The 24,638-nt window shown below is 65.0% G+C and overlaps 3 protein-coding genes across 12 annotated transcripts in view; 1 reads left to right on the forward strand and 2 right to left on the reverse strand.

Moving 5' to 3' along the window:
* The first annotated feature begins 1,546 nt into the window (after positions 1-1,546).
* On the forward strand, positions 1,547-2,885 carry PRR7 (proline rich 7, synaptic). Of its 2 annotated transcripts, none has more exons than XM_015642013.3 (2): positions 1,547-2,121; positions 2,224-2,885. In XM_015642013.3, exons 1-2 carry the CDS (start codon positions 1,818-1,820, stop codon positions 2,637-2,639), a joined length of 720 nt encoding a protein of 239 aa, XP_015497499.1. In that variant the 5' UTR covers positions 1,547-1,817; the 3' UTR covers positions 2,640-2,885. The 2 variants fall into 2 exon arrangements, with proteins under 2 accessions (XP_015497499.1, XP_015497501.1); XM_015642015.3 differs by having other exon boundaries at positions 2,251-2,885.
* A 106-nt stretch (positions 2,886-2,991) lies between these two features.
* On the reverse strand, positions 2,992-14,202 carry DBN1 (drebrin 1). Of its 4 annotated transcripts, none has more exons than XM_015642006.3 (15): positions 14,023-14,202; positions 9,807-9,862; positions 9,594-9,706; positions 9,388-9,462; positions 9,164-9,310; positions 8,925-9,002; positions 8,692-8,843; positions 8,485-8,548; positions 8,301-8,360; positions 8,031-8,145; positions 6,758-6,895; positions 5,513-5,689; positions 3,990-4,552; positions 3,809-3,911; positions 2,992-3,726 (listed from the first exon to the last, which is right to left on the reverse strand). In XM_015642006.3, exons 1-15 carry the CDS (start codon positions 14,106-14,108, stop codon positions 3,656-3,658), a joined length of 1,998 nt encoding a protein of 665 aa, XP_015497492.1. In that variant the 5' UTR covers positions 14,109-14,202; the 3' UTR covers positions 2,992-3,655. The 4 variants fall into 4 exon arrangements, with proteins under 4 accessions (XP_015497492.1, XP_015497493.1, XP_015497494.1 ...); XM_015642007.3 differs by having other exon boundaries at positions 5,558-5,689; positions 14,023-14,201; XM_015642008.3 differs by lacking the exon at positions 6,758-6,895.
* Positions 14,203-16,904: 2,702 nt separating this feature from the next.
* The window catches only part of PDLIM7 (PDZ and LIM domain 7), a 16,872-nt gene continuing 9,138 nt past the window's right edge, over positions 16,905-24,638 (reverse strand). For 2 of the 6 annotated variants that reach the window (XM_015642125.1, XM_033517674.1), the window contains exons 6-18: positions 23,541-23,695; positions 23,161-23,197; positions 22,393-22,952; positions 22,009-22,045; positions 21,180-21,218; positions 20,900-21,057; positions 20,516-20,552; positions 19,551-19,609; positions 19,232-19,466; positions 18,974-19,154; positions 18,699-18,819; positions 18,115-18,230; positions 16,905-17,826 (exon numbers count right to left, since the gene is read on the reverse strand). In XM_015642125.1, coding sequence (XP_015497611.1) covers positions 17,740-17,826; positions 18,115-18,230; positions 18,699-18,819; positions 18,974-19,154; positions 19,232-19,466; positions 19,551-19,609; positions 20,516-20,552; positions 20,900-21,057; positions 21,180-21,218; positions 22,009-22,045; positions 22,393-22,952; positions 23,161-23,197; positions 23,541-23,695 — 1,822 coding nt within the window. In that variant the 3' untranslated portion in view covers positions 16,905-17,739. Of the gene's footprint in view, positions 17,827-18,114; positions 18,231-18,698; positions 18,820-18,973; positions 19,155-19,231; positions 19,467-19,550; positions 19,610-20,515; positions 20,553-20,899; positions 21,058-21,179; positions 21,219-22,008; positions 22,046-22,392; positions 22,953-23,160; positions 23,198-23,540; positions 23,696-23,813; positions 24,633-24,638 lie in introns of those variants that run through there. The other 4 variants (XM_033517675.1, XM_015642131.1, XM_015642130.1 and 1 more) reach the window with 4 other exon arrangements.

A 24,638-nucleotide genomic window follows, 5' to 3' on the forward strand; every position in this document is an offset into this window, starting at 1 on the left:
GCCGCGCCCGGCACGGGGAGCGGGGAGGTTCCCCGCCGGCGTGTCACCCTCTCCCCCGAGGCACCGAGCTGGGATGCGACGCTGGCAGCGGGGCCCAGGCCGCGGCCGGGGGCAGCGGGGCGGCCCGGGGCTACCGGCGGGGCCCGGTTCGGCGGCCGCTCCGCTCTCCGCCCGGCGTGAGTGTCTCCAGCCCGGCCCCGCTCCTCCCCCAGCCCGCACGTCCCCGGCAGCCCCGCTCCCCCCGCACGCCCCAGCTGCGAACGCCCCCGGTCCGCGGCGCCGCCAGCCCATCCTGCACCGCCTCCCGGTGTTCCCCCGGCCGTCATCTCGGGGCTCGACCCACGGCCCTTCCCGCACGGTACCTCTCCTCCCCGGGGATGCCCAGGCTGCCGGCGCGGAGCCTGTTGCAGCCGATGTGGCGAGCGCTGCCCGAACCGAGCTGGCCGCAGCCAGGGCACCCCTTCCCCTAAGACCCACATCCCGGCGCTGCCTCAGCCCACGCGTTTGTCTGCGTGATGGAGCAGCCCCCGCTGCCCGCCGGAGCGTGGTCAGGGCCCCCGGCTCCTTTCTTCCCCATCGCTTCTTCCTTCCGCCGGACTCGGGCCTCCGGCCCCGCCGGCACCCTCAGCACCCGGCGGCCCTGCCGTGGTCCCTTGCCAGCAGCGTGTCCCTGCACCGCGGGCTGATGGAGCACCCCGCGCCCCTTCGCCCTTTTCCGAGGGAGTGATGGTGTCGCCTGGTCACCCAGCCCTCGGCTGCCGTCGCTCCAGGCTCACCCTCTCCCTGCTGCCGAGCCCGTTTTCTCCCACATCACGATAATGAGAATCCTGACGGGTGCTTACGTGCCTGCCTGTGAGCACCCATGGGTGCTGCTCACTGCTCACTGAGGAGCAGACGGGCTCCTGGCACACACGGTTGACATGTGATGCTCGGCTGGATGTGACCGAGCTGTCACCCTGCCTAAAGGGCGAAGGTGATGGTTCCCATCACCACCAGCCCTGGCCCTGCATTGCTGTGCTGGGGTGTCACCATCCCCAGGGGCTGCGAGGCCAGCGATGGCTTCAGTGCACGTGCTCCTGTGAGTGCCACGTGCGGCACCTCTGCTTGTCCCTCCTTCTCGGGTCACCCTCCTGTGTGGCAACACCGGGATGAGCTGCCTGGACTCAGCAGCCAATTTAGGGTGCACTGGGTGGGCAAAGAGAAGGGGATCCCTCTGGGCACCCCGTGATCTTGAGGATGATGCTGTGGGACTGCAGCATCCATCTCCCACCCCAGGGTGCTCAGTAGTGCCATGGGCGATCCTAGGGGGGCTGCGCAGGTTTGCATCCATGGGGGTGATGGTGGGGGGTGCATGGGGTGCCAGGCACGGTTCCCCCTGGCTGCAGGCGCTGCGGCGCATGTGGAGCGAGTCACCATGGGAACAGGGCATCCACGTTTCCGAGTCGCTCACGCTCGCGTCTGTCTCGTTGCAGGGCCCCCACCCCGGCGGTCCCCCCCCAGCGATGGGCAGCGGGACCCCGGCAGCCCCGTCCCCCCGCCGCCCGCCCCGCCCGCCCCCCGCCCCACCGCCCGCCCGGCGCACCCAGGCCTGACCCACCCGCTCCAGCCCCCCCCAGCTCCATGGCGAGGACGGACCCCTGACGGCAGGCGCGCCCGCGGGCCAGAGGAGACGGCGCCGGGCACGGGCCCGGGGAGATGCCCTCGGCGGCCCTGACAGCATCGGGTCCTCCCTGACCCTGCCGCCGCCCTGAGCATCCCGTCCCCCATCCCGAGGGCAGGGAGAGGCGGGGGCCTCCCCCCCGGGGCCGGCTGCCAAGATGGTGATGTCCCAGGGCACCTACACCTTCCTCACCTGCTTCGCGGGCTTCTGGCTCATCTGGGGCCTCATCGTGCTGCTGTGCTGCTTCTGCAGCTACCTGCGGCGGCGGGTGAAGCGGCAGCAGGAGGAGCGGCTGCGGGAGCAGAGCCTGCGCGCGCTGGAGATGGAGCCACTGCACTACGAGGGTTACGGGGGCAGCCCCCCCGGCATCGCCATTCCCCACCGCCTCCGCCTCGAGCCCCACCATCACCATCATCACCCCCACCACATCCCACCCCCCCGGCCCTGGAGCTGCCGGCACGGTAAGGAGCAGGGAGGGGCTCTCGCATCCCCGGAGCACGTGCCTCCCCCTGTTTTGGGGGGGATACGACGCGAGAGCCGGGGCACAGCGCTGACGGCAGCAGGGGTCCGGGGGGGGCTTTGCCTTGCAGAGTCGGACCTGTCAAAGCCGCCGTGCTATGAGGAGGCACTGCTGATGGCAGAGCCCCCCCCGCCGTACAGCGAGGTGCTGATGGACACGCGGGGGCTCTACCGCAAAATCAACGCCCCTTTCCTGAGCCATGAGCGGCTGGAGAAGCAGGAGCAGCCTCCCAGCTACAAACCCCTTTTCCTGGACGCCGGCTACGGTTCAGCGCTGCACCTGCCCCGCTCAGCCAGCCCCGGCCCTGCCTGCCCGGACCTCTACCTGCAGCAGGAGTGCTCCCCACGCATGTTTCCCAGCTGGACGGACTCGGAGCTCAGCAGCAGGGACACCTACGAGACGGGACCCTGGCACCTCCCGGTCTCCATGCCCCTCTTCGGCAGGACTACCGCTGTCTAACAGCGGCCACGGGGGACGCCCGGACCTTGCCATGCACCTGGGGGGGGGTGGGGGGGTTTCGGTTGCTCGTGTCACCCCAGGGACACCCGCCCCGGCGCGGGCCATCGCCGCCGGCGCGGAAGGGGCTGGTTCCCCGTCTGGCCCCTGCCGGCCCCCCCATGGCCGGGGGCGCTGGGGACCCGGACTCTGCTCTGTTTCTTAAATTTTTTGTTTGTTACAGTTTGAGAATAAAAGTTTGTGGCTCGGGTTTGCCTCCTGGCGGGCTGGCATGGTGGGACTGCCCCCTCCCCCAGGCAGCTGTAGCCCCCCCACTCCCAGCCCTCCTTGCTGCCCCAGCAGGCTGCAGCCCCCGTGGGAGACGCTTTATTTATTAACAGACATGAGCACACCGCCGGTACAGAACTTGTGCTTTCCAAAAAGTTTCCGGGGGGAATGGGGGGAGAGGGGCCAAGCAGGGGCCAAGCAGGGGAGGATGGGGCTCCCAGCAAAGAAGGAGTGGGGAAGGGGTAAAAGCCCCCACACCAGCTCCCTGCCGGGGTTTGGGGAGTGGGGGGGACGCCGCTGGCCGCAGCCTTGCCTCGGTCGGGTCACTTTATTGCCATATTCATTTATTATTATTATTATTTCCTTTTTTTTTTTTTTTTCTTTGAACTCGTGCAAAGTACTGAGGGGGCTCCCGGGGGGGCACGAAGAGAACGAGGACCCTGTCCCACAGCCGGGCAGGGGATGCGAGCGTGTGTCGTCCCCCCCAAAGGGGCGCTGGGGTACCGGGGGGGGGGCTGCTAAGGGAGGGCTGGGGGCTGACACGGCTCCTACCGACAACTTAAAAAAGAGAGGAGGAGAAGGGGGGGCTGTAAAAGGTGCCCCGGGGCAGGGTTGCAGCGGGGCGGCCGCCACCTGGAGGCCTCATCCTGCGGGGCCCCAGAGGGGTGAGGGGGGCCCGGCCCCCGGCTGCAGCCCCCTCGTGCCCCGCGCCGGCCGGGGCGAGCTGCCTGTGCCGGCAGCGGGGCCTGGGCTTACAGGGCCCCCCCAAAGCTCTCCTCTTCCTCGGGCAGAGGGTCTGTATCCCAGCACGTGATGTCGATTTCTGGAGGACATGGAGAGGGGTCAGGATGGCTTGGGGTGCCCCAGAGAGGGACAGACTCCCCCTCCTCACTGTCCTCACTCACCTGGGGGTTTGTTGTAGAAGACGGGCTGGGGGGCTTTGGCCGACAGCTCCTCGGAGGGGGGCACCTCCTCCTCCTGGGACTGGCTGAAGTAGCCCTCGCTGGCCTGGGGGGTGGGGGCAGGTTGTCAGGACCCTCCCTAGCCACCCATCACCCCCTGACCTCTCCCCATAGTGATTCTCACCTGCTCCCCACGACCCGGTGTCCCGTCCTTGGGGGCCATCTCCCCATTGGTGATGGGGGGCGTCTCTCGGCCCGGGGTGTCTTCCTGGGGCGTGTGCTGGCAGCCCAGATCCTGAGACTGGGGTTCTCCCTCGCCAGCTGCCTCCTCCTCATCCTCATCCTCCTGCTCCGCGTCGCAGAAGGTGGCGGGGGGCTCAGGCAGCTCATCCAGGCTCAGCAGGGCCCCCTCCTCGGGCAGCATGGCCGGGGGTGTCTCGGGGACAGGGGCAGCAGGCAGGGGCCAGGCAGCTGGGGGAGTCACCCCGTCACTCTGCCACAGGTCGATGAGGCTCTCGGGGTTGGGGGCTTCCCCAGTTTGGGGCTCGTCAGCCACAGGTGGCAGGGAGGGCTCGGTGGGCTCCAGGGTCACCAGGTCCCCCAGGGCATCACCCCCCGCTGTCCACACTGGCCTGGGACTGGGCTCGTCCCCAGGGGGCTCGATGGCCTTGTCCTCGGGCCCTGGGAAGGGCCAGTGCTGCTCGGGCGTGGCTGGCCCGGGCTCCTGCGCGCTGGGGCTGGGGGACTCTGCAAGGAGGGGACAGCAGTCAGTGGGGACAAACAACCTCGTTGGGGGTCACCAGGGACAGGGATGCAGCTCAGGGGGGTCTGGAGTCCTTTGGACTGGGCATGGTATGGGGAATGCTGCAAGGATGGCTGGGGTGGCTGGGCAGGGAGGGGATTGTGGGATGCACTGGGAAGTGAGGGGACACGGGGAGGGACAAGGTGATCCCTTGGGGAGTAGAAAGGAGGGAGAAAGGGCTGTGGAGGGAACGGGAGAGGTGCCCTAAGAAGATGGAGAAGGGAAAGCTGGGATGCACCAGAGGATTCCAAGGGGCCCGTGGGGATGCAGCAGGGACACATGGTGACAGCAGCAGAGCTGGCTGAGGTGGCCTGGGGATGCAGTGGGGCAGAGAGGATGCACAGAGGGATGCAGCAACCCTGGAAAGGACGTACGGCAGGATGGGGCAGACTGGGCAGCATCGCACTGGGGGACCTAGCAGAGACAGCAGGGCTGCCCTGGGGGATGCAGCAGGGAGGGCCAGCATGTACGGAACAGGGGGAATGCACCAGAGATGGGGGGATGCATGGCATGGGGTGCAGCAGAGACAGCAGGGATGCACTGGAGTTAGAAAATGCACTGGAGGTGGTGGGGATGCAGCAATGACAGTGAGGCTGCACTGGGGGATGCAGCAGAGACGGCGGGGATGCAGCGGCGCGGAGCAGCAGGTACAGCAGGGACGTGCTGGGGGACATGGCAGAGATAGCGGGGATATGCAGAGGGATGCATGGATGCACTGAGCCATGCACGGGCAGCTGCAGCGGCTGCAGCAGAGCCAAGGGGCTGCAGCCAGATGCGCTGTGGGGCACAGCAGAGGCAGGCGGGATATGCCAGGGGACGTGGGCAGGACAGCATGGATGCACTGAGCCATGCAAGCGCGGCTGGCGGGGCTGCAGCAGATCGAGGGGGCTGCAGTGGGGACGCACCGGGCAGCCCTGGGCAGGGGGAGGCAGCGCCAGCCCTGCGCCCACCTTTGGGCGTTGCCGGCGTCTGGTCAGCGGGCGCGCGGGTGCCCGGTTCGCCCAGCGGCGTGGCGGCCGGGCTGGACTCGCAGGGGCTGCAGCCCGCTGCCGAGGCCTTGCGGAAGGCGTCCGACTGGCTGCCTGCAGACAAGGGAGATGGGGTGGTGTGGGGGGGCTGCCCACATTGAGGAGGGGAACCAGCACCCCAGCGTTGCTCCTGCCCCACACCAACCCAGCTGTGAGCTGCCAAGTGCACGTCACTGTGTACCTGCCACCACGTCATCCCCTCCTGGGTGGTGGGGTGGAGGCTCCAGGTGTCCCCACCACCCCCATGAGTTTCAGCCCCCACATCTCCTGGGCAAGGGGACAGGTGGCCCCATACTTGCCATGGTGTACACTGGCTCTGCTCACGCATCTCTCGGCTGTGCCCTGGCACAGCCTTTGTGGGCACAGTTCTGTGTGCCCTGTCAACCGTGCCTGTGGGGGCACAGCCCTACACGGTCCCTGGAACCACCTGGCCCCTTCTGCCCCACTGGCACAGCCCCACACATTTTCGGGCACAGCCTTTCCCATTCCATGCTGTCTTGTGGACAGTCTGGCAGTCTTGTCCATGACACAGATGTTCCATCCCTTTCTGCCCCATTGGCACAGCCTCACATGATCCTGGGCACAGCCTTTTCCACACTGCCAAATGCTGCCCTGTGGGCACAGACCTGCATGGTCCAGGGCATTGATGTCCCTTTCCCATCTGCCCCATCAGCACGGGATTCTGGCACAGACTTTTCCACGCTGCCTGACCCTGCCCCATGGGCACACTGCTGCACGATCCAGGGCACAGCTGTCCTCTCCACAGCTGCCCCACGGGCAGAGCCTGCCCTGTGCCCACTCTACCCCATGGGCACAATCTAATCCATCCCACTGTGGACCACCACCTCTCCAGGCACAGCTCTACCCTGTCCCCATCTGACCCATGGGCACAGCCAGCCCTAAGTCCCCCCACCAGGGGCACAGTGACCAGCTTGGGGCCAGCCCCAGCAGGAGCACTGTCCCCACATGGGTGCCCGTTTCCCTCGGGGTGCCCGTCCCCCTCGGGGTGCCCGCGCTGCCGCCGCTGCCGGTCCGGTGTGCCGTGGGGCTGGGTGGGCTGGGGGGCAGCTGCCCGCGGCTCGACCCCCGGAGCTGCGCGCCCGGGAGCTCCCAGCTACCTACATGGGAAGAAAGAGGAGAGATTTGGAGTGCGGTGGCAGGAGATATAGGGGAAGGGGGTCCGTGGGGGGGAGGAGGAGGAGGAGGAGGAAGAAGGTGGTCCACTGTCAGCTGTCTTTATGAAAGGACAGTGCAGACGACCTGTGAGAGAAAGACAGACAGACGGACGGACGGAGAAAGAGAGAGAGAGCAAAGAGATGGGTCAGTCCCTGCTCGGCACAGTCATGGTGGGGCTGGAGCACCAGGGCACCGGGATGGGAGCACAGCAGGGTGGAAGGCAGCATGGTGGGAGAATGGCAGGACAAGAGGATGGAAAGGCAGCAGGACAGAAGGATGTGAGGCAGCACTGCCTGGCCAGGTGGGGAGAGAGGCCAGGACACGGCCGTGGGACCAACTATCTGCTCAGCCACAGCACAGCCCCACAGCGTGAACCCACGGCATGGCCAGAACACACAGCCCACAGCACGACCCACAGCACAACCCCACAGCAGTGCCCCGAGGCACAGCACCACGGCACAACCCCACAGCACATCCCCACGGCACAGCCCATGGCACAACCCATGGCACACCACACAAGAACACACGTCACAGGCTCCCTCCCAGCACAGCCTCACGGTACAGCCCCCCAGCACAGCATGACACGGCCCCATGGCTGGAGGCACCCACCAGGACAGACAGTCCTTCCCTAGATTCACAAAAAGAGTCCCAGCACTGGGCCCCAGGCCGTGGGGCAGCCCAGCTTCTCCATGGGGCACTCCTTGCCAGCTGGCAGCACACTGAGCACCCCACATCTGCCTCACTCTCTCCTGCTTCTATCAGCTGTCACCATGGGATGTATTCCCAAGCCATCCCTGGACCTCCAGTTGCCCACCCTTACGGACCGACCACGCTGCCAACTTGGCTGTGGGCACAGTGCTATGACAGGGGAGTGGACAACACCCAGCAGGGAGCAGGGTGAGCCCCATTTTGCTGAAGACAACCTGACATCCAGCCTCTGAGAAGCTGCCCCAGCTGCAGGGGCCACGTGAGGTGCAGTGGCAGTGGCGGTGATGGTGGCAGTCATGGTGGCACAGCAGAGCAGGATGTCCCCTGCCATCCTCATACCCTTGCCACCCAGCACCACAGTGCCAGTGATGGCAGAGGCTACATCCCCTTCCCACACTGCATCCCTGGTCTTTCCATATCCCACTGCAACCCGTTGAGCTGGCTGCACTCACCTGGGCCCTGGTCTCCTGGTGCCCACCCCTGTGCCCACAGCCCCCCCGCAGCCCCTCACCTGTCCTGTGGCTGCCTGGTGAGACAGCATCGCTGCTGCCTGATGCCACCCGCTCCTGCTGCTTGAAGAAGTCCCGGGGGTTGTCAGGCCGCTGAGCGATGATGGCAGCAGCCTCCTGTGGGGATGGGCGAGGCTGAGCCCCACCACCCCAGTGGCCTGGGGCTGTGGGGCCACCCTCCATGCAACCCGCAGCTTCATTCCCAGCTAGCTGTGGGCACTGCTGGATGGGGAGTGAGGATCAGCACCAGGCGTGGCCATCAATGCACTCACCTCCACCTCTGACTCCGATTTCCTAAACTGCTGCCTGTCGTCCTCATCTTGCTGGTCCCCCTGGCAAGAGACACAGCATCACCTCCCAGCCCCAGGCACCCAGCTGGGGAAAGCCCTTCCCTGGGGGTAATGCCAGTGGCAGCCCCAGCTCTGATCCTGGCCCAGGACCCGCCATGGCGCTTACGAAGATGGACTGCTCCTTCAGGCGCTGCCGGGCCTCCTCCGCCTCCAAGCTCTGCTGCTTCCGCCTGCAGCGGGGAAACGGGAGAGGCGCTGGGCATCGGCTCCTGCCCCAACCCCACCCTGGGGGGGACACCCACGCGCCCACCCCGCCACTCACAACACGTGTGCAGCCATCCTGTACCCACGTCCCACCCGACCCCAGCCCTGCCTGTGCTCCTCGATCTGCTCCTCGCGCTCCCGGTAGCGCCGTTCCCGCTCCTCCTGCTCCAGCCGCTCCTGCTCCATCCGCTCCTGCTCGAACCGCAGCCGGGCATCCAGGGCCTTTTTCCGCTCTTCCTCCTTACGCAATTCCTCCTCTTTCTGGTGGGGAGGATGAATGAAGGGGCTGCCCAGCAGCTCATCCCGCTCCCTGGGGACTATCACTGTCCCTCCGTATCCCACCTTTGCCTGTTCCCAGAACTGCTCCCGGTTGAGCCGCTTCATCTCCACGGTGGCATCAGTTTTCTGGTAAGTGGTGCCCTGGGACGGAGGAGAGGCAGGGAGGGTGGAGGGGCTGGGATCAGCGAGGGGGGTAACAGTACAGCGGCACACAGGGTGAGGGGCCGCAGCAGACAGGAGCCCCGGGCGGGAGGCACGCCCCAATCCCGCCACCATCACCGGCGCTGCCATGGGGCCATTACCACGGGCTCGGCGTTCTCGTCCTCACGCAGCCGCAGGCGGTGCAGCACCGGGCTGGAGACACGGGCCAGCCCGTTGGAGAGCCGCTGCCCGATGGCCCCTGGGTCAATGTCCTCCACGCTGCTGGCATTGACAATGACATCGACACCCTGGGGGCGTGCAAGCAGCCATCAGGGTTCAGGATCAGTGTCCTGGCAACATCTTGCCCCTCCCCAGCGTCACCCACCTGGAAGAACTCTGCAATCTTGGCTACGTGGCTGGCACAGGCGCATTTGCGGGCGTCCGGCACGTCCTCACCCACCTGTGGCAGCCAGGGAGGGACTGAGCTGAGAGGGGCAGCAGGACTGTGGCCCACAGCCCCTGACCACTGCCAGCTCCCTCACACCCAGCCATATCCCTGTGGACACAGCACAGCATGGCCCCCAGACTCACCCAGTTGACGAGGACATATTTGGGGAGCACGGCCTGGGGGTCCTTGACGCTGCAGAAGCCATACATCACCTTCTGAATCTCAAAGTGGCCAGAAAGCTCCAGCAAACCTCCACCTGGCACAGCACCGTCAGCCCACGTGCACCCAGCACCAGGAACGGGTGACAGGGGAAACACCGGCACAGGCGAGCCGGCGGAGGGGACAGAGGACCTTACCTCCCGACGCTGCCAGCTTCAGGTCATCAGAGCCATCCTCGTATGTGTAGAGGGCCCTGGGGAGATACCATGGGTGAGCCAAAGCCAGGAGAAGCGTGGGGCAGCCCCAAACCTCCTCGTCCTGTGTACACTGAGGTCAGGGCATGTCCTGGGGTCTGGCTGTTTGTCCCAAAACTAGCACACAGCCACAACAACCCCTTGTCCATCAATGGCACCAAGAGCCAGACTGCCAGGCAAGGCAGACAGGATGTGGGGCAGGGCCTATTCCCCAACCCTTGGTGGCAGCTCTGGGGAAGGGTCCCAAGTTTGGGGACAGAAGAGTCACTTGGGCACAGGGACACACTGACTGCCGTGCTGCAAGCCAACACAGTCTCAGAGCAACTTGTTCGCCCGTCCCTGTCCCCTCACAACCCTTCCTGCTACTGACCAGGTTTGGGGAGAACCCTGTGCCCCAGGAAGGACCCGGGTCCACTCACGTGCCCGGCTGCGTGAGCCACCAGCCCAGCAGGCACCAGGCTGGGGGAGGACGCCGGAGCACCAGCAGCAGCAAATCAATGAGCCGCCAGTGTGATGGGGCCGTCATGGAGACTGTTCCTTGGAAACCATTCCCAGCTGATGGGAAACCCCCTGTCGCTCCCACCATGCCCTGGCCAGCCCCTCTGGGGGCTCCATGGGGACCCCCACCAGCCAGCACCTCCCCAGAGGCACACAGCCAGCAATGGAGGGGGGACCACGCATGCCAAATTGGTCCAGGGCGGGTGGGCGAGGGGATGGATGTCACCAGGCAACCAGCATCCTCCATCACCATGGCAACCCCCCCCATCCCAGCTGGGATGCAGCTCGCCCCGATGACGAGGTGATTAGTGGAGGGGAGCGGGGGAGGCAGGCAGGCAGTGGGGACCTGCGGGGTCTGGCAGGCACCCAAACCTCCCTGCCACCGTCACGCGCTGCACCCGGAAAGCCAGGGCCGCCCGTGCTGGATCCCCCACATCCCTGCACCGCCGCGGGTGGGCGGCCCTGCCGATCAGCATTCGGCTGGTGGTGCCCGCACGGCGCTTCCCAGAGCCCCAAAATCCCCGCTGTGCCGAGCAAAGCCGTCCTCATTCAAGCCTGCAGCTTCAATCCACAGCCTGGGGAACAGGAATCGAGCGTTCCTACGGGCAGATCCACCCCCAAAACAGGGCCACGGCTGGAACTAAAAAGCAGGGGGAAAGCAGGCAGGTGCCTAAGAGGAAGAGAGCCTCCCTCTGCCTCCAGCACCCGCCGCCCCCCGCGCCCCTGGCAGGGAGCCGCAGATAATTGCACCAACAAGATTGACTTTAATCCGCACATCCCGATCCCGCTAATCGGCCGCCCCAGCCGGCGCCAGCTTCCAGGCCTGGAACAGCTGCAAAGTGCCGTCTGAGATGGCTGTGACAGGGAAGGGTGGCAAATGCAGCCCCTGATCCCCCGGGAATGGGAGAGGACGGCAGCAGTATGGGGGAGCCCAGGGCAGCGGGTTGGAAGCTGGCAGGGTGGGATACAGCTGGCAGCAGACAGAAGAAAAGAAGTAGGGCAGAGGCACAGCATCACTGCCTGGGGAGCCCTGTGGGTGCTGGGGGCACCCACTGCCTGCTTTTCTCCCCCAGAACCCTGCCGTGCTGGGTGGTATCTGAGCACAAGGCTGCTGCCTGAACCCAGGGGTGCTCCCAGGGCAGATGGGGCTTGCTGTGGACAGAGCTCAGCAGCACAGTCTGACTCCACGCCAGGATGGAGGTTTCCATTCCAGGAGACAGGGAAGCCATGCTGGGGCCAGCAGCATCCCCGGGGGTGCCCCCAGGGACCCACAGCCCAACAGCATCGCCACAACCCCCGGCAGTGGGGACCAGCTGTGTCACAGTGGGTGCTGTCAGCACCATGCGTTGCTTACCTCGCTTCCATGGGCTTTAATCCCTCCACCCAACCCATACAGCCCTTTCCCACCCCCAGGCTCCAGGTATGTGGGTCACCCGTGGGTGGAGATGCCCCGTGCAGCCCGGGGGGGCTCCCTGCAGCCGTGGGGCTCCACTGAGGATGCCTCATCACCCCAGCCAGAGACCGCAGCCCCGCTGCCCTCGCATGGCCCCGCTGCTCACCGGAGTGGGCAGAGCGGCATCCCCGGGTGCCAGAACGGGGCTCCCGCGGCAGCCCACCCCCCGTGCCATGGCCAGGGAAGGCTCACATCGCCCCAGCCTCCCGCCCCAGCCCCGGCACATGTGTTTCCAATGTGGCTGGGAGCTCCAGGGAGTCGGCGTGCTCAGAAAGCAGCACCAAATTCCTTTCCGATCGAGTAATGGGCCCCAGCAGCCTTCGCGGGGCCGGGCAGGGGGAGGGGATGCTCGGACCCTCCAGGACCGGGCTGGAGCAAGGGGAATCCCAGACTAAACAGAGGGATCCCAGCCGGGCAAGAGCGTATTATTCCCCGCTACCGGCCCAGGGCCAGGGTCTGGCACAGTGTCCTCCCAAGCAGCTCCCTGGCTCAGCCAGGCTGGGCCCTCTTCCCCGTGGGACTGTCCCCATCACCTTGCCCGATGCAGCCCCACCAGCATCACCCCTGATCCCTCAGCCCCGCAGCGGGCCCTGCAGAGGGGATGCTGCTCCCTCGGAGTGCCAGGCACTCCGGTGACAATGGGATTGAGTGGCTGGGGACGACGGAGCGACTGGGGACGATGGAGCAAACTCAGCCCCGCGGATGGGGATGGCAGGGAATCACTGCCTGGCCGGGATCAGCGCTGGAGGTGTGTGTGGGGGAGCCGCCACCGGCACTCGCCTTCCCGGGAACCGATTCTGCTGCTCTCAGCAGCTTTGGCAGGGACGGCTCCTTGCAGCGGATGCCGGGAAGCGAGATGTACCCAGGGCTGACAGCTGCCGCCTGGCCGGCAGCACACACGGCGCTTGCCCACAGCGCCCTTGGGCTGACAGCGGGACTGTGGGGCCCTCCGGAGACCCCCGGGGGGCTGCTGGGGACCTGGACCTGCCCAGGCCCACACAGCCCTGTTCTGAGAGCAGGGACCTGCTTAGACGTAGCTATCTGACCGGTGGGCTGTGGGTGCAGCCCAGCTGGGAGGTGGGAGTCCCCGGATGGGTGGTGGGTGTATCCCGGAGGGGCGGTGGGTGCCCCTGGCTGAATGGTGGGCGCACAGTAACCCCCCGCCCCCGTCCGCCCCCCACCAAAAGCATCATGCACAGCATGCAGCCAGCACCCCGCTCCGTCCAGCGCCCCGGCTCTGCCCAGCGAGATGCGCCCCAGCGTGCCGGCAGCATTCTCATCCAGCATGCCGGAGGCACCCTGGAGGGCAGGGAGGGGATGGCGGGGCAGATGGCCCCAGCCAGCCTCCCGGCGCCCGGCTGGGCTGGGAGATGCGGGTGGGCTGGCAGTGGGTGATGCTCCCTGCAGCGGGCCTGGATCCAGCCGGCCCCGACACCGGGTGCCCCGCACCGGGGTGCGGGCAGGGCGAGCGGCCGGGGGTCCCAGTGGAGAAAGCCGCTCCCCTCCCCGACTCAGCAGCAATCCCGGACCGGAGGGGCAATCCCGGGCCGACGCACCACGACCCCCCAGGGGTGCACAGGGATGTGGCAGCTCAAGAGCTTAGGGGAATCTGAGGGTAGCGGGACCGGCGGGGGATGCTCGGTGCCCCCGCGGCCTCAGGCCTCGCTCCGCCGGGCAGCGGGACCGCCCGCTGCCGGGATACCGGTGGGGCCGGTCGGAACCGGGGCCGGGCTGGCGGCGTCCCGATCTCCTCCCCATCCCCCGTCCCCCGGGCGCCCCTGCCCGCGGCTCCTGCTCCAGACAATGGCGAGGAACCGGTGGCGGGCCCAGCACCGGAGAGCCCCACGGGGCCCTCCCCGCCGTGCGCGAAATCCCCCGCTCCCCGCTCTCGCTGCCCGGCTGGGGGTCGGACCGGGCCGTGCCGGGGACTCCCGGGGCCGACGGGTCCCGGCGCTCGCACGTGCCGGCCCGGCGCAGACAAAGCGGGGACCGCGCCCCGGCCCGGTGCGGCGGGCAGGTGCGGGCACCGGGGGCGGCGAGCCGGGCACACCCCCCGCCGCCCCGCCCGCCTTTGTGTGCCGGGGCTCCCGGGGACGGCGGGGGGCGCAGCGCGGGGCGCGGCCGGTGTTACCGGGCGGCTCCGTGCACAAAGGGCGGCGGCGGCGGCGGCGGCGGGGACAAAGGGGCGGCGGCGGCGGGCGCGCTCACCAGTCGGTGGGGCTGTCCTCGCCGATCACGTCCTGGTAGGAGGCGAGCAGCTCCAGGCGGTGCGCCGCGAAGCCGACGCCAGCCATGGCGGGGCCGGGATGCTGCCGGGGGACCGGAGGGACCGGCCGCCTGCCCGCCTCCGAGACACTGCCGCAGCGGCCGGGCGGAGGGGCGAGCGGCGGGGAGGCTCCGCCCGCCGCCGCGCCCGGTCCTAGCGCCGCGAACGGCGGCCCCCCTCCCCTCCCCTCCGCCCCCCCGCCCGGCCCCCGCCCCCGCCGCGCCCCCGGGGCGCCCCCAGGGCACCCCGCCGGCCGCGCCGCCCGGCCCCGAGCCGGGACCCCGGGGGTGCGGGCAGCATCGCCCCCGCCCCGGGCTGCCCCCGCACACAGCTCGCCCCCGGGATCCCGCAGCCTGGGCTCTGCTCTGCCCCCGCAGCACCGCGCCCCGGGCCATCCCCCGCCCCGGGGACGCTGAACCCCGGCTCAGCTCCTCCTGGGAACCTGCACGCCGGGTGATTTCGCATCCCGGGCTCTCCTCCGCCCTGGGGACCCCGCATCCTCTACTGCCCCTCCTGGGAACTTGCACCCTGGAGACCTCTCGTGCTGGGTGGTCCTCTCCATCCCCAGATTCTCCCCTACCCCGCGTCCGCTACACCCAGGGGAGGTGGCACACCGGGCTTCCTGCGCCCTCAGCTGCCCTACGCCGAGCCCCCGTGCCCAAGGTTTCCTCTCCAAGGACACGGCACCGTAGGCTGTGCCCTACGCACTGACCCAGGTCAGTGGATACAGCCTTTTTGGGGGCCTCTCTGCTGCCCGTCTGCCCCTCCATCCCCACCACTCCAAGCCCCCTTCAGAGCCCTGCCAGGCTGTGTCCGCAAGCCCCTTTTCCGGGAGGTTTTGCCTCTTTGTGAACCCACACCTGTTTTTGCACTGACCCGCGCAGGGCTCTGCAGGGACTCCCGGCCAGATCTTAACGCTCCTGCCAGGACAGGCAGCGATTCTGCCCCCAGCACTGCCCCCAGCCTGGACCAGCACCGCGCTGGAGAGGTTTCTGTGCCAGAGCAGCAATGGAGAACGCACAGGGCCTGATTCCTGCAGCTTGGGGATGTCGCTCGAGTGACCCGTCCCAAGACAAACCCTTCAGAGCAGCCCGTGGATGACCCCAAAGGGACATGGGACAGCGTGCCGCGGGCCCTGGCTGTGCCGCCCGCTCCCCCCACGCCCTCCTTGCACCAGCATTTCCGAGCGAGGCCAGTCCCGGAGCCGCCCTAAGAGGCTGTGAGAGTTTGGGAGCAGCTGTGGAGCAGCTGCCGGGGCCAGCGCGGGGGCTGGGGCCGGGGCAGGCACCCCACAAGCGGCTCAGATGGCTTTGGGGGGGGATGTGCTGGGACCCTGCTCAGGGATGTGGTGGGAGCTCTGAGCCTGCAGCCGCCAGGCTTTGTTCTCGGAGCAGCGAGGCTGCAGCCCCTCCCAAGGCTCCACCTCCGCAGACCACCCGAGACCCTCCTTCCGCTGCCTGAGCACAAGCTCCTCACATGGTGCGCAGAGCTGGTGGGCAAGAGATGCCCTTGGCAAAGCGCAGAGGCACCTTGGGTGGTAGAGGCGTCATCAGGAGGCACCAGAGGCAACAGGGAACGATCCGAGCTAAGCCCACCACGAGCGCAGAGCTTGCAGTGGCACAAGGGGATGCTTGGGAGATGCCGGGGAGAGACAGGTTGGCTGTAGCACCCTGTCTTTGCCCTGGCCCTGCTCCACAGCTGGGCACCCCGGGGCTGATCTGGCAGAACCTGTTCCCACACCATGCTACCCCAGCGGGCTCCGTCCCGCACGACTGCCTCCCCCTGCCCCTTCCCTGCCCTCCACTCACGAGTCGCTGTCCAGCCACGCAAGGGTTGGCTCAGGGGCTGCCCACGTGAGGCCACAGCCACCTCACCTTCTCCTGTGCTTCCTCTGACCTTGGCTGCACAGCTGGGACTCACACACGGGCACTCAGCCCTGCTCCTGCTGGCCCTGCCAGGCAGGCACCAGCTGTTTCTGTCCCTTGTTGCACCCGTGTCCTGCTGCTTCTCAGTGTGACCATCCCATTGCCCTCATGTGCCCGAGCCCCAGCCTTTCTTTATCCCTCGACTTTCCTTGCCCCATCTTTGATGTGCTTTTGCACTCCTGGAACTGGCAGTGAGAAGATGTGGCACCGCAGCCCAGATCCGGGTGATGCCAGGAGGCATTTGGCTTCCCACAGCCAGCTCCTGCCCCCGGCAGAACCTTCCAGTAGATGAGCAAGACAATTTTCCTTACAATTGCTCATCATGGCAAGAGCTGCAATTATTAATGACCGTTCCAGCTGTCAGACTGGAGAGGGAGGAGAACATCCACTTCCCCCCACCCGCTGCCCTCGAGCCCGTTCCAGCGGGAGGTGCCGGCGTGGCCTCACACCCGTCCTTCGGGACGGCAGCTGCATCGCGTGAGCGAACGCTTGGCTGCTCCACGCTGGAGAACGCCCAGAGCTGCTGCACGTGGCCCATGTGTGCCCCGTGACTCCTCATCCCCTCTACAGGACTCAAGGCCAGGGCACAGGGACCAGAGGACACTGCTAGACCGCTAAGGTCTGACCCCTTCCCCATCTCTCCTTGCTGCATTTTGCCCCCCAGATTAATTACTGCCTCCATTAGTGGTCCTGCCTGCTACAAGAGGGATGACCCAGTCGACACAAGGGGTCAAGCCTGGGCTGACGTGGGCAGAGGAGGAGAAATCTGAGGCGAAGATTTTCCCTGGAAAGCTGGAAAGAGCTGAGTCAGGCCCCAGAGGGAGCGGGATGAGGGCACAGCATGACCTTCCCAGCCGGCCGCACCTCACTCGGCAAAACCACTGGCCTGGAGACAGCCGGCACTTGCAGAGACGTGTTTATTAAAGGCACTAAAAGCACCGTGGCTACATCAGTGCAGCCTGACCGGAGGGTGTGGGTTGGGGGGGAGGCATTGATGGCCCCAGGATGGCAGTGGCAGAGAGCTCTTTGGTAGGAAGCTGTGCCCAAGCCTTGCAGGAGCAGCCGTCTGGCTGGGCTGGCCATCAGCACACGCTGCCAGCCCACAGCTGGGCCACGCCGGGCTGGGGGTGCTGCGAGCCCCAGGGGAGCAGAGGGCCAGCAGGGTGGGGGGCACGAGGCCCAGATGCCCCTGGAATGCAAGGGGCAGGGAGGCACCAGGGCAGTTTGAGGGGTGGCTGGAGTGCTGTCACGAGCAGGGCCCCAGGAGGGGAGCAGGGCCAGGTCTCCAGCCCCAAGCACACAGCAGGGAAAGTGGTGGAGAGTGAGACAGGAACTGGTCCTCACTCACTCAGGGATGTGTAAGGAGTATCCCTGCCCCTGCACTGAGCTGCCAGGCAGAAAGAGAGCAGCCCAGCTGTGGCAGACCCCTCCAACTCCAGCCTCAGCATGGTTATGCCCACCATGCAGCATGACTCAGGGGCAGGAGGATCCATGCAGAATCCCCTTCCCCAGGCTCCTAGGGCCAGTTGAGAAGCATGTAAGAAGCCACCCAGCGATAAGGAGCGCTGGACCCAGCACTGTATCTGGCTGGACTTGAGCCAGAAGCTGCCAGGAAAGAGGCAGGAGCAAGGAGAAGGGCCAAGGGCCCAGCCTGGCTCCCTGGGGCCAGCAGGGCAGGGGGAGAGGAGCATGCAGGGCCAGGGGCATGTGTGGGCACAGCTGAATTCCCACTCCTCACACGTGGGAGAAAGCATGGCTCTTGCACAGCGGCTTGTCCTTCTTGGAGTAGAATGTCTTCCCTTCCAGGTTGGTCTGGCAGATCTGGGGAGGAGAGCGCAGGTGGTCAGGCTGGGGGCCTGAGTCAGCCTCTGGATCCCCCTCAGCTCAGCACTGGTGTCACACAGGGACCAGGGACCACTGCACATGGCCCTAGGGCACTGCCAGGGACCAGAAGGCTCAGAGCAGAGTCCCAAACCCCCAGAATGGAGGCAAGTAGGAAGAACCTTGTGGCAGCAGGTCCGCTGTGCTGCTGGCGTGCCCCACCCAGAGCAGGACAGTTGGGGAGAGGCACAGGCTCTGAACAGTCAGGGAGGGAGGCACACAGCTCACCGCACAGACAAAGCAAGTGTCATGCCAGCTGAACCCCAGCGCCTCCAGGAACCGGTCCCCAGCATCGATCTTGAAGTCACAGCCGCGGCACTTGGTGCCAAACATCTTCTCATAGTCTGTGAGGAAAGGCAGAGCCCAGGTCAGCACTTCCAGGCACTACAGCTACTCATCTCAGCAGAGTAGGGCTGCAGCTCAGCCGGGATCCCACAGGCACAGCCTGGGGACAACTCTGCCAGCCCCCATCCAGGTGAGGTAATGCCCAGACAGCTGGGAGAGGCACAGGGTGGCCCGGCCACCACAGGGCTCCAGCGGGAGGAGGAGAACCTCATCTCCCAGGATGCAGCACTCACTTTGATGTACATCCTCCCTCATTGCCATGGCAACATAGGAGCAATGGCACTACCCTGCAGCTAGGGAGAACCAGGATGGAGGGCTCAGGGCTGTGGGATTGGGGTCTCTGTGCTTCCCACTGCCCAGGGAGAGCCCTGCAGAGCAGGCTCTGCCCCCAGCCTTGTGTGCAGCTTCTGAGTCCCAGTGGTGCCCCAGGGCCACATGAGGTGACACATGGGGTCCCTGGGTCCTACCTCTCTCACAGTAGGGCTGTCCCTCCTCCATGTAGAAGGCTCGGTTGCGGATGGGAGTTTTGCAGGCGTTGCAGGTGAAGCACTGCACGTGCCAGGTCATCTTCAGTGCATGCATCACCTCCTGGAGAGGAGCCATTGTCAGCCAAGGGCAGGGGCACCAAGGGTGGGAAGGGACAAGGAATCCCAAGATGGGACCATGGTGGGAAGTGACAGAGCCAGGCACTCACAGCAGAGGGCAAGGACAGGAGATGGAAGGCAGGCTGAGGGACACTCACCCCAGTGATCTTCTTCTTGCACTTGGCACAGCTGGGTGCGTAGCGCGTGTCGTAGCACTTGGGGCAGAAGATGGAGCCTTTCTCCTCAAAGAAACCACCCTCATCCAGCACCTTCCTGCACTGGCAGCAGGTGAACTCCTCGGGGTGGTAATAATGTCCCAGCGCCACGAGGTACCGTCCCCTGTGGCAGGACAGAGCCACGTCAGCCACGCCGGGGCCCGGGACGCTGGCGTGGCGGTGGTGGCGGCCAGGGCTCACCTGATGACCTTGTTGCACTTGTAGCAGAGCGGGGTGCGGCCGGGCCCCTCGGGGGCTTGCTGGGCCGCCTGCACGATGGAGCTGCGGTTCTGCATGGGGGTCGGTGTGGCTGGCTGGCTGTGCTTGCTCACCACCGTGCTCGTCTTGTCCGGGGCGTAGCGCTCGGCAAACGAGGGGTCCACAGCCCAGGGTGGGCGGCTGGTGGGGCTGGGGGTGGCACTGGGGGTCCTGGGGGCTGCATATACACACAAGACTTAAGGACAATGCTCCTGATCCCTCGGCAGCCCCTCCCCAAAAAGCCCCAAGGTGTTTTGCTCACCCAGTCCTGGTTCAGTTTTCATTGTTGCTCCTGGGGAAGGGTCCGGCACGGATACCTGGCTACAGAACAAGCAGTTAATCCAGCCTGCCCTGCTTGCCCCCACTGCCCGGGGGTGCAGGCAGGGCTCCCCACCCCAACAAGCAGGAGAGAACTGGCCAAGCCCTCATTCCCAGCAGTAGCTGGTTTAGTGATGAGGTACTGAGCCAAGGGCCTTCAGTCCTGCCAAGACACAGCCCCCCCCAGGGTCTCTGGTACCTACTGGGGTGGTCTGGGGAGCGGCAGGAGGGAGGGTTCTGGGCTTCTCCACACTGACCAGGCACCCCAGGGACCACACAGACTTTGGCTGCCTACTAATATGTGATGATCACCCCCAGTCTCATTGGGGTGCAGGGGGAAGTGGACATGATCTGATGCAGGGAGCCCCAGGGTCCAGCTCAGCAGTGATGGGAACAGGCAGGGCAAGCCAGGGCTAGAGAGGCACAGCCCACTGAAAGAGGGGGGACAGGGAAACAGGGAGAGCCAGTGACTCTGTGCCTCTCCAAGACAAACTCAAAAAGGAGATGACAACAAACCAAACTTTTATTTGTATCAGAGTAAACTGGGTAAAGCTCATACCCAAGGGCCATGGCACCAGGGCAGGAGGTGTCACAGTGAGGTAAGGGCAAAAAATGGGGTACTGTCCAGAACCCCAAAGAACAAGAAACAACCCTGACAAGCTGGTGGCATCCATGAGCTCAGCTCTGCAGCCCCACACCAGGCTTGCAGGACACTGTGCCCCAGGTCCAGTTGCTGCCAAAACATCACAACAACCCAGCGAGATTTGGCCAGTGCCATCAGCTCCCAACCCACTGTTTCTGGGACACCACGGCGCAGCTCAGCATTCCCAGCTGAGGGGCAGCAATGCCCAAGGGGTTCCTCCCAGAACATGCAGCCCCTCAGCTCCTGCTGCCACACACTCCCCTTACCTGGGCTTCCTAACAAACACATCATCATGATCCTCCACTGAGTGCAGCAGGAAAGAAAGGAGGAAACAAGTCAGTCCTCACAGACCGAGGCCCGGGCACAAGAAGAGGGAAAAGGGAAAAGAGGAAAACCAACCTCTCCTCCCACCAACCCCTGCCCCAAAACAAAGCCCTGCCCGGCCACAGGGCAGACCAAGGCCCCCCAGACCGGTGTCACCACCACGAGACCACGCACAGCCCCAGGCAGCTCCCACTGACTCAGCCACCCCACAGGGACCACATGGGACCAAAACCAACACTCCAGTGCCACTCCAGACTCTGCAGGACCCTGGCAGCCCAGGGAGAGTCCAGCACCCCCAGTCAGTGCCAGGCCCTGCAGGAACTCACTGCTGCTGTCGGTGCCCGTCAGCTGGGCCAGTCTGCGGAAGGTGCGGGACTGCGAGGTCCCGGTGCGGGGCTGCCAGTCCTCAGCATCCTCTATCAGCCGCAGCTTCCCAGGGTTGCACCCAGGGGTGCTGGGGGGCTCCAGGGGCTGTGGGGACTGTCTGTGAGTGACAGAGGGCAGGAGCTCAGCCAGCACAAAGCACAGACCCTGCTCTAGAACAGGGGAGCACTCCAAAAGGTGCCCTGGCACATGGCAACACCTCTGCCAGACACTGGCACTCACCGCTGCTCCACTGTGCCCCAGCTGGACCCACGGGAATCCCTGTGGCAGCAGAAAAAATGGTGGCACAGCAGTCAGGGGCTGATCCATGGCTCAGCCCATGGTTCCTGTATGCACTCACAACCTCAGAGATACAAGAACCTTATGGAAATGCCAACAGCATTCACTCCTGACCAGCCTTGCAGTGATTCCATCACCCCATATATCGTGCCCCAGGTACAGTGCCTGCCCTGTGACTCCAAAAATGCCCAGCAAAGTGTGGTGTCACCATCCACCCCTACACACTGTGTCCAGCACACTGTGCTGCACATTGCCCTCCCCAGCTTGGTGTCAGCAGTGCCCAGCAAGTCTTGCCTGCACACCTATTTGGGGGCAAACTGTCTGCCCGGTGGGTGTCCAGGCAGGAACCTCCCAAAGTGAAGGTCAAAGCAGTGGCTGAGCTCTGGCAGTGCCTGTTGTGGGGTGAGCACAGGGTGGGCTCTGCAGCTCCACCACCAGCTCAGCTCTGGGAGAGGGAAAGGACAAAGAGAGAGAGAAGAACCCACAACAGGGCAAAGAGTTTGCTCAGAGTCATGAGAAGTAGTGATGCTGACGGGAAATGAGCCAGCAGCTCTCACCCAGCTCTGCCACACCAGGCTCACAGGACAGTGGGCCCCAGGTGCAAGTGCTACCCAGCACCTCCCAACATCCCACAGCCAGCTTTTCCCAGTGCCATCAGCCTCCTCCACTCCTTGTATGCCCAAAAGGCTAAGGTGCAGCTCAGCATCCCCAGCTCAGAGCCAGCAGTGCCCAGACACCTGGGACATGCAGCCTCAGCACATGCTCCCCTTACCTGGGCTTTTTAACAATCTCATCCTCACCATCCTCCACTGAGTGCAGCAGGAGAGAAAGGGGGAGATGGAGTCAGTCTGCAGTGACTGATGCCCAGGAAAAGCAGAAAAGGAAAGGAGGAAAAACAACCTCCCACTCACCATCCCCTCACCCCATTGCACATCCCTGCTTGGCAATGGGGCAGAGCACAGCCCCAGACCAGCAGCATCACCACGAGCCCACACACAGCCCTGGGCAGCTCCCACAGCTCACCTGCCCTCAGGGAGTTACTTGGGGCCAAAACCCAAACTCCCAGGTGCTACATCACCCCACTGCCTCTCCCAACTTCTGGTTACCCCAAAACAGTCTGGATCCCCAGCCAGCACCAGGCCCTGAGGGAACTCACTGCCATCTGTGCCCGTCAGCTGGGCCAGTCTGCGGAAGGAGCGGGACTGGGAGGTCCCGGTGCGGGGCTGCCAGCCCTCAGCATCCTCCAACATCCGCAACTTCCCGGGATCACACCCGGGGGTACTGGGGGGCTCCAGAGGCTGCTGGGGCTGCCTGTGAGTGACAGAGGGCAGGAACTCAGCACAGGCCCTGCCCAACACTGCAGCACAGGGCAGTGCTTCCAAAGGTGACCTGGCACATGCCAACACCTCGGCCAGATCCTGGCACTCACCGCTGCTCCACTGTGCCCCAGCTGGACCCATGGGAATCCCTGTGACATGGGAAAAAACAGCAGCACAACAGTCACTGTTTGACCATCCCTGCCATATGCACCCACAGCCCCATGGAGGCACAAGCCATGTGGAAATACTGACCAGCAGCCTTGCAGCTGCTCCACAGCCAAACGGGACGCAAAACACCAAGGCCAGTTGCTGCCCAGCACCTCCCAACATCTCCAGCAAGGTGTTGTGACTGTCACCAGCCACCCCTACCCAGGTGGGTGCTTGGGGCAGGACCCTCCTGAAGTGACAGAGCAGTGGCTGAGTGCTGGATGTGCTCGTTGTGCAGCTCTGAAAGCACCTCAAGTCAGAGAGAGGGGACAGAGAGGGAGGGAAGAACCCCCAGCAGTGCAGAGCACCCCCGGAGTGACTGCAAGCAGCGAGGGTGAAGTGGCCGTGGGGGCTGAGCCTGACATGGGCACCTTGTAGTTCCTGCTGATGCCCCTTACCTGGGCTTTTTAACAGGCTCTTCCTCACCATCATCCACTGAGCACACCAGAAGAGAAAGAGGGAGATGGAGTCAGTCTGCGGCAACTGAGGCCCAAGCACAGCAGGAAGGAAAGGGAAGGGAAAGGAAGGAAAAACGCCCTCTCCTCCCGCTGCACCCCTGCCCCAACACACAGGGCAGAGCAGGGCTCCAACCCAGCAGCACCACCACGAGCCCACACAGCCCTGAGCAGCTCCCGCTGGTTCAGCTGCCACAAAGGGCCCAAATGGGGTCAAAACCAATGCCCTGATGTAACAACACACCATGGCCTCTATCCAGTTGCCCCAGCAAAGCTGGGCACACCTGGGCAGTCAGCCAGCGCCAGGCCCCGTGGGAACTCACTGCTGCTTGCGCCCACCAGCCGGGCCAGTTTGCGGAAGGAACGGGACTGGGACGTCCAGGTGTGGGGTTTTGAGTCGTCAATGTCCTCTAACATCCGCAGCTTCACAGGGTCACACACAGTGTCACTGGGGGGCTCCAGCAGCTGTGGGGGCTGCCTGTGAGTGACAGAGGGCACGAGCTCAGCACCAGGACTGGACCTTGCTCTGGAACAGGGAAGCACCCCTAAAGATGCCCTGGCATATGCCAACACTTCTGCCAGAGCCTGGCACTCACCGATGTTGCCCTGTGCCCCAGTTGGACCCATGGGCATCCCTGTGATATCAGAAAGAATGGTGGCACAACAATATTTGACCAGCCCATCTCTCCCCATATGGATCCACAGTCCCAGAGATACAAGAGCCTTGTGGAAATGCTGACAGCACTCACTCCTGATCAGCCCTGCAGCCATTCCATGGCCCCACATGACATTGTGCCCCAGGTCTGGTTTAGTTCCCTACCCTGCAACTCCTGACACCCCCAGCAAGGTGCTGTCAGTGCCAGCAGCCACCCCTGCCCACTGCATCCAGCACATCTTGGCCTCCCCAGCTTGGTGCCAGCAGTGCCCAGCGGGTCCTGCCTGAACACCCTGCATGAGGACACCTCATCTGGGGACAGCCTGCCTGGCTGGTGGGTGTCTGGGCAGGACCCTCCTGAGGTGACGGTCACAGCAGCAGCTGAGCACTGGCAGTGCCTGTTGTGGGGTGAGCACAGGGCAGAGCCTGTGGCTCTGCCAAAAGCTTGGCTCTAGGAAGAAGGAAAGGACAGGACAGAGGGTGGAGGATAAGGAGAAGAGAAAAAACAGCAACAGGGCAAAGAGCTTCCCCTGAGTGACTGCAAGCAGTGACAGAGAACAAGCCTAGTGGGCTGAGCCCAGGGTGGGCACCCTGTGGCTCCTGCTGCTGCCCTGGCACACGCTTCCCTTACCTGGGCTTTTTAATTAATTCATCCTCACCATCCTCCACTGAGTACAGCAGGAAAGAAAGGGGGAGATGGAGTCAGTCTGCAGCAACTAAGGTCCAGGAAAAGCAGGAAGGGAAAGGAGGAAAACCAGCCTCTCCA

The sequence above is a fragment of the Parus major genome, chromosome 13, assembly GCF_001522545.3.
Source record: "Parus major isolate Abel chromosome 13, Parus_major1.1, whole genome shotgun sequence".
NCBI lineage: Eukaryota > Metazoa > Chordata > Aves > Passeriformes > Paridae > Parus > Parus major.